The following is an 8,764-nucleotide window of genomic DNA, read 5'->3' as shown; positions in this document are numbered from 1 at the left end:
TTATTGAATATTATCATATCCCATGCGGTGAGCGGATGGCAGCTGGGCACCGAGATGTGTAGCAGATAAATTCACAACGAGCACGAAATGTTGCACGCTCTTAACTCAATCTCTCTGAGATCTATCGTAGATCCCGGATGATTCACCGCGATCGATATCGGCGAGAAGAGGAGGAGAAAGTTCGTTTCGGTCAGATATAACATATAACAGATCTCAGATAAGGTAAAGGAAGTCTCGGACGTTCTAGACAGTCGAATCGTTTGTGGGTTTTGTGAACAAAGGCGAATCTCTCTCTCTATGTGAATGTGAAGTTTATTGCCTATAAATTGCTAAGTATATGTTTATAATGACTAATAATATCATAATATAAACAAATATTCTAACATACATATTATGATTGCCATTAAAATAATACGCAAATAGTAGATAGCGCCTTTTAAAATAGCTTATTAATATTTAAATTAAACTATATATTTATAATTTAGGAATTTAAGTCAAAATAAATTAAACTCATGGTAAGTTTAAAGCAAAAATAAAGATTGCCTGTATTAAAGGCGATTTAAAAAATCAACTTTTCTTTAAAGGTTTATTTTAACTTCTTCAAAATATAATTAACGATCAAAGACCATTGATATATATTTTTAACCTCAGAGTCAATATGAATTTAATTAGTAAGTTTTACTTAAAAACTCTTTAGTGAAACACGTTTGGAAAATTGTATTGAATGTATTAAACCGTAGAAATATTAAATTATAAAAGTTTATGATGCTCTTATTTTGCATAGCAAAAATTCCTTAAATCTCGCTTATTGTTATTCCAACAATTTTTCGATTTGTATTAAATTATAATAATTAAATCAATAAGTTAAACTTGTTGTGTTTAACTGTTTATTTTTTAAATAATATACTTGCTTAAATATAGGCATAAAAATTCTCCCAAAAGTTTTTATGAGAAAAAATGTGCCAAAACAAAAATTGAGTCCTTCAATCCTGTATAAAATGTACTTGGATAATTGGAGAACCCTTTCTTGAATCTTTTTCGTAGTTTTACTTCACGAAAAATCACTTACCGCAGCAACAGTGTATTTATACCAGGGTCCAAAATCATCTTTCATTAAGACTTGTACCTGTATTTTTATTTTTTTCCGTCGCACATCAATAAAAATTCTGTATATGTAATTTTTCTCTTCAAGCCATCATAAGTCCATTTATCAATTTTATATATTAATTTTGTAACTAAAGGATCTTGCATTGATTTTTTAAAATAATACACAGGGGATTCAAAATTATTACGAACAACCAAAACTGTACGCAAACTATTGTTGATGAAATTGGGTACTTGAAATTCCTCTAATTTTTACCAGTTCAGCCCCAAGTAATTTTGCACATAAATGCAACTCTAAATTATATCAATAATTTATTTGACTTTATATATTCCTAAAGTGTTTTTGATAAAATCATCTAATAATAACTATAGCCTGTAATTAGCACAATGGCAAACCATAATAGAGGGAATATGGTTTGACAGAAATTTTTTGACTCCATTTTTACACCCTAACATTGTTGCGTTACCCACGAGAGAAACTAAATATATTTTTAAATAATCTTCTCTCATTTAATAAAAGTAAATACAATATAGTATGAAATCAAATACTACTTCTGCCGTTACTTTTTTTAAGTTTTCCAAGTCCAAAATCAAATTTAGCAGTGAATTCATTTTAACAACTTCACTACAGATTTCTTTCAATAAAAAAATCCAGGTTAAACTGCGTTCTATGATAAAAAAAGCACTAAAGAAATCTGTATTATATCATATATTACATAATTTTCTTATTTATCAAAAATTTACTTTTATTATTAATATAGATATTGCAAATACAATAATAGTATTTATTATATTCGATACATAAGTTGGAAACTTCTGCCGTGCATCTCAATATAAATATAACTTGTAAAGAAACAGTATTTTGCCGAGTATAACATTTCCTCTGACAATGCGGTTGGGTTTCAATATTTTACTAGTCGTGTACATGCTTCGAAACGAGCTTTCCTATTTTTACACACTTGACCCTTTTGTCCTGCATCGGATTTCTTCCCGGCAATGCGAGCACGCAACTCTACCAATAGACATAACCTGTTCAAAGTTCCGAAACGAACAAAACAATGGCCTTTTCTCTTTTATCGGAGAAAAAGCGTCAAAATGTCCGATGGTGCACGCAAAGGCAATCGCCTGACCCGAAATGGATTTAATAGCGAATTTTATGTTCCACGCCCCTTCTTGGGTGGACCTTTGGAAGGTCCGAATTTATTGTAATTTATCTCGATTTTTGACACGCTCATCGTGTGCGATCTCTCGCAATAAACTCGTTTTTGTTGTTCGATTTTATGGAATAAATTTAATTTCAAACACCTGATGCTCTTATTTGTTTTCGTGATAATTGTGTTGTATGGTCGGAGAGAGCTTTACCCACACACGCTCATCAAACGTCCTTTTTTCCGAGGACGATGATTGGCGCGGGTCAGCTCTTTAAAGTCCGGGCCCAGGGCAAGGTGCACCGTCTGGTGGTGGGGCCCTGGCCCAGTTGGCCAGCCTTTGGGTGGTCGTCCACAGCTCCGCCAATTATTTGGGTGTTGCTCCAAGCTAATGGACGACTCCAAATTACCGCTCGTGAGACCTGGATCCACTCTTCCTCTCGCCCATATATTATTCCACTTTTTTTACCTATCATTTTTATCCTGTCTCACATACAAACAACACTTATACGCGTGCACACGTATGTAGAGGTGCGCATAAAAGTTCGAAAGCTAATTTAAAAATTAAATATATCCTATATTTTCCATTCTCTTTTTATCATTAATTAAACTGTCGTGCGCTCAGTAACACTTCTAACTATACTTATTTAATTATCTAATATGTATTTACGTATACTAGATAAGTGGAAATAAAAGCGATTATATAAACACTATAAACTTAATGCGAGGTGTTACTAAATCTTTTAGTGATGCATTTATTTCGACTTAAGGTATTGCTAAAGTCAATTATTATCACTGCTAAAATCAATCAATGGCAATGATATTCTGAGCAGACGAAAAATAATAAATTAATTTAACGGCGCAGAAAGTAGAGAGAGGACTTTTAACCTAAACCTATAAAATTCATGTAGTGAGTACTATTGTACTATACAATTAAATCTATGTATTTTCTTATCGTCTTTAAGGTTTATAACAATGTCATATTTTCTTACAAAATTATTATAAGAATTGTTCAATGCGGTCCATAAAAATGATTTTTTTTTATAAGCCTAGCATTTATTGCAATTTTCACACTGGTTTAAAAATTATTTTTTACATCTTTTTTTTTTATTTATATTTTTTAACTATGCTAAAAATGTTTATTAGTATTGACAATAATTAAACGATAAAATAAATAAAATATAGGTTTATTAAAAAAATTACATAAATATTTCACAATTTATCACGATTTATAACATTTTTATAATAACATACATACATATATATTGGCTCTTATATAACTAAGCTTTTTTACTAGATAATTGACTAAAATGTTACATAATGTGTAAGGCACAACAATTAATACTTTTCGTATAAGGAATTGCTTACATGAAGTTTCAAGGCCGAATAAGCGTAAATATTATATTATTATATAATATAAAAATCTTAAATTCATTCAACAGCATTATGTACATGCAATAAATTTCGATACACGAAAGGAACATTCAGTCTTATGTACACAATCGCTCAACTCGTGTAAGTTTTTAATAAAAATGAAACGCACAAAATCATAAATCGTTAATAGTAATTAAAATTTAATAATAAAAAAGCATAATCATAAATAATGGCGATTAATTTAAGGAGTATATCAATCACATTTTGCCGAGCATTAAATTAATTTAAAATATACCATATATGATTTAAAAAAGCATATTATATTTACATATAGCATCATGGATAAGAAAAATGCTTAATAACGTACTAGTTATTTATAGATGTAATCAAATAAAAATATTAAATGAATTCTTTAAAGGCGAAGTATATAAAAAATCAATACTAGCATATCATTAAAACACTAAAAAGTATTTTTTATATAATTATTTCAACACAATATAATCGATTTAATTGTTTTAAACATATTTGTAATTAAAGTTCCATTTAAAAATATTTTTTTGATAAAAAATCTAAGTAAATAAATATAGTACAGCAAAGTTTATTTTTTTATTTTCTAACCCCCTATGAAAATATAAATCTAAGCTTTTGTAAATATAAAGGCAATAATGGCACCGTTTGTATAAATTTGACTTACTTGATTTAAAGCTTTTTATTGTGAATCATTTTAGGCAATAACAATTATTGTATTATAATCACTTATTTACAGAATATGAAAATAGGCTATTTTGTGTTATTGAGCATGAGTGTATATTATTATATTATAATTTAATATAGGGTTAGAATTATTTTTTCAATCTTACATTCCTTTGACTAAACGCTTCAATGGCACGTGTTGATTACGCGTTTTCCCACGCAAGTCTCACAAGTTACGTCGCAACACCACTTAAACCTGCACATGCAATTAACAGTCTGGTTAATAGTCTTTTGGCTAAAGCCTCTCTCACAACATAATAGCTTGCATCCATCTACGCCAGGAGAAGTAGCGTTACACTGCCTACCCTGTGTACCCAGAGAACCAGTCCTGTGGTCCGGCTTGCAAAAGTCCGGGGACTTCTCCGTGTAGACCAGATCGGTCTTCCCCGGAGGTTTAATATTGATATCTTCGGACATGAACTTCTTACCGTCGTTGCTGGCCATAACCTTGGAGGCTCCGTCGAATTTTCCCTTGAGTCTATTACCCACTTCCCTGAACGTGGGCATCTTCACCCAACAGGTTTTCAGGGTGCAGGATCCAGATAAGCCATGACAAGTACACTCGGTAAGCATGTTCTTCTTTATTGCCTGTAAATTATGATCTGTTAAAACTAGTTTAATAGTTATTATTGAATTATGGAGTATCATAGCGAATAGTTGCAAGGAAAGCTCGCTATTTTAGTACAATATTTTTATAAAGATAAGTAAATAAATATAACAAATTATATATACAATTAATTTTCGCGTAATCAAATGTTATATTATGCAACACAATTAAATATATTGAAAGAATTATAATATAGAAACGTGGAGAAAATTTTGTGGGAAAAAATTCTCACTTTATTATAGATTATTATCACAATTATATACATATAATACATTTAATTCGTGTAAGAAATTTATTCTCACTTTATTATAGATTATTATCACAATTATATACATATAATATATTTAATTCGTGTAAGAAATTTAATTTATAATAAGTATTTTCTAATAAATACAACATATAGAAACGGTGATAGATAATAAACCTAAGGGAGTATCTCGGATCGGGTGCAATTAAACAAGTAAGAAACAAGTTTGCTTTTTCGTAAGATTCTACAATCATCTGAAACTGATTGCTTAGTATTTAATATATGACAACCACTATTACTTCCCAAACCTGAATTTCTGTAATTATTGTTTTTCTTTCTATAGCTATAAAATTAAAGATTCAATATATGTTAACTTACCAATCTTCCAGCATTATGATTGTGAAGTTTGATCAACGTTTTAATGTCGCTGCGGCGCCTCAATCTAGCATCCATAAATTCTTTGGATTTTTTATAGCCGTATCTAATGTTGTCGTCACATCCACCCCATTGCCATTCCCCCGCTGGGAAAGGGTTACTAACACCAGGTGGGCCGCGTCCAGCTCCAGGGTTGCCACCTCCTCCTTTTGCCTTATCACAGGAACATTGCACCAAATCTCCCGTCGTACAAGCCCTGGTTATCTCATAAGTGACTCCAGCAGCTGTGATGGCGTTCACAAATGCCGTCTCCCTGGTATCTGATAAAAAATCATTACATTAAATACATTTAAATCGCACAATTTATATCTTCCGAAGTTGTCTTTGTCTCGATGGGGCGCTGCGGCGCCCAGTTGAGAAACCATACATATTAAACTTTATTGTAACTAGTTCCACTAATGACCGTAAATATCTTTTCACATTCAATTAACGTTCACGTATGTATATATAAAAACCATTAATAATACACATATTATACATTGTGCTGAGGTTTAAAGCCTTATTTACAGGTTCAAGTGTCGTCAATGACCGTATCGCCATTACCATATATGTCATTCTTGAGTCGATTGTTTTTACACGCGCCGAGTTCCTGTTTTATATGCAGTTTATTACAATGCTCTTGTTTAATGTTATTTATTGCCGTTGAGCTTACGTGCCAGCAATAATCGCAAATGTTCGACAGTGTCGTTAAATTTACGGTCTTGCGCAATTTCCTTGACGTTATCGCCGCTTTGACCTAATGACACGTATTGAAGGTGTTAAACTCATTCAATGGTTTAACTGTGTGTTTTTAACATAAAGAGTAAGACTTTGATAAAATAATAGTTAAGTATTACAACCTCATGTTAATTATATATTTATGATTTTTTTAATTCAACTTTTCATAAACAGTGGATCACATTTTAACTTTTATTTATTACATAATATAAATAAGTAGGTAAAATTCTCTGTCTGTATATATGTTATTTATAATTATTTAACTGCAATAAATAATCATTTCTTTTATTTTTAGGATCAAATATGTAGTATTTAGTACATAGTAGTTTAAGAATACATGGCTTCGATTTACGTGATAAATCAAGGAATGAGTGTAAGCAATTATCAAATCAAAAAAAGTTAGTCACCTTAAAATTTTACTAGCTGTATTTTTTATACGATATATTGTTCATCCGGTATTTTTTATTTAAATTACTCTATAAATCAAATACAATATAGTTCAACCCAAAATTTACCTATATTTATTTTTTACGTAAAAAATGCTCTGTATTTATTTAGTTTTGCGTGGAAATTTAATGAAATAGTCAGTAATTATATTTGACGGTTAGTTATAACAAAAAGTCAGTTTTATATTTATATTTGAACTGCTATTTGAACGAGACTATTAAACCATTTAATAAAAGTAAATTTTGCTTTTAAAAAAAATACATGAGGCGAACATTAATATATTTTAATCATTATTTACTGGACATTCAAAGGAGAAAATAGTTAACGACATTAAAACCATACAACTAGTTTCAAGTAAAATAGTTTTTTTAATAATTAATCATATTTTTAGAATAATATTTTTAATTTTTAATAAAATAACAATATTTTAAGTATTAATTTTTTATATTAAACCGACTCATTAAAATATCTTTACTAACCGGTTATTTCAAAGTTACTGTTTATAAGTATTAACTGGCCGCTTGTAATTATTATTAACTGACCGTACATTAATAACATTACTGACCGCTTATCGCTAAAAAAAATTGTTGCGTATAAAAATATCACATGTGTAATAAATAAACAGCAATATACAGTAATGTACTATAATATTAGAATTTTAATACTCTTATAGGTAAAGCAAAATCAATCTTCTAAATGATAGTAAAATAAATTTGATGTCATATTTATTGACATATATATGTAATCTATTTTCGTTAACACAGTCAGTTCAAGAGCTATACATTTTATCATTATTCATAATTTAGAAAAAGATGGCAAGTTTGGGTTGATGCCTCTACTATTAGCTCTAAAGCACACAATACGGATATATGTTCGACATACTTTTTTTGTACCGATAATTAAATATACTATTTTATTCTATTCAATTCAAGTAATTTTTGTTATCCCTTAAATATTGAGCTCGAAATTTAAATTTATTTAACTGTAATCACTATTTAACTATTGACGTGTTAAGATAATTTATATTGTATTCGTGTAATGCTTATATAGTCTTTCATATGTATAAGTTTATGTTTATAACTTCCTACTTATGATAACATTAAACCAGCTTGCAATTAAAATGTTGTTTCTACTTATGTTAACTTTTAAAAAACTAGTTTGCACTTATCAATAAAGTATATTTTAATTCTATTTGATTAAAAAATGTATAGTATTTTTGCAAACGCTACAAATATCGTCCTTTGCGACGCAATGAATCAAAGAGCGGCGAGCACCGAGTATAATAATTTATAATCATTAACGTCAACCGGTCGGCGACATGTTTTAAATACGGATCGAACCCATCAATTGGTCCTCGGGTAGATTTATTCGTTCGTCCGCCGCGGGAGAGACGATTAAGCTGATCCCCTAAGCATTACATTAAAATCCTTTCAGCCGACGACTGATACGCTACCAATTACTTGCGAGTATCTGAATCCGCCGTGGAATCTTATAAACGCACCACTCGATTGAATGCTAATTGGAAATGGGCATATTTCCATGTCGGTGCATATACATACATACATATATATTTTTATTGCGTTTAAAGAGCGCACTGGTGGGGAGAGAGAAAGAGAGATACAGGCATGAAATTTATTGCGACCGACTATTCATATAATTGCCGCAAAAACGCACCGAGAGATGCTCAGGAATCCCCGCGGGATCCACCTGCGACCAGGCCATCATTGGCTGATTTATAGAGCATTGTCGCCATTGTCCGGAGACGGTGATGACCATTTGCATGACTCGAGATGGGGATTGACGCGAACGCGAACGACGCTAATTCGTCGCCGTCGTGGAGAAAAAAATTTGACTCGTTACGAAATCTGTAAAAGTCCCTTATAGTCTTAAAAGTCCGTGAACTACTTATACAGACGATTTAAGAATAAAAAG

General features: G+C 30.7%; 1 protein-coding gene across 1 annotated transcript in view; it reads right to left on the bottom strand.

The window, feature by feature from the left end:
* Window positions 1-4,358: 4,358 nt before the first annotated feature.
* Window positions 4,359-8,764, bottom strand: part of LOC148233929 (protein Wnt-6-like) — a 47,279-nt gene continuing 42,873 nt past the window's right edge. The window contains exons 4-5 of the mRNA XM_088188919.1: window positions 5,612-5,928; window positions 4,359-4,967 (exon numbers count right to left, since the gene is read on the bottom strand). Of these exons, the coding sequence (XP_088045045.1) occupies window positions 4,506-4,967; window positions 5,612-5,928 (779 nt within the window). The 3' untranslated portion in view covers window positions 4,359-4,505. The remainder of the gene's footprint in view (window positions 4,968-5,611; window positions 5,929-8,764) is intronic.

This window comes from Plectrocnemia conspersa, unplaced genomic scaffold (genome assembly GCF_051122295.1).
Source record: "Plectrocnemia conspersa isolate PC_06_02 unplaced genomic scaffold, ASM5112229v1 ptg000007l, whole genome shotgun sequence".
NCBI classification, from domain to species: domain Eukaryota; kingdom Metazoa; phylum Arthropoda; class Insecta; order Trichoptera; family Polycentropodidae; genus Plectrocnemia; species Plectrocnemia conspersa.
The sequence above is the reverse complement of the archived record's forward strand: the minus strand, read 5'-3'. Positions and strand labels throughout refer to the sequence as shown.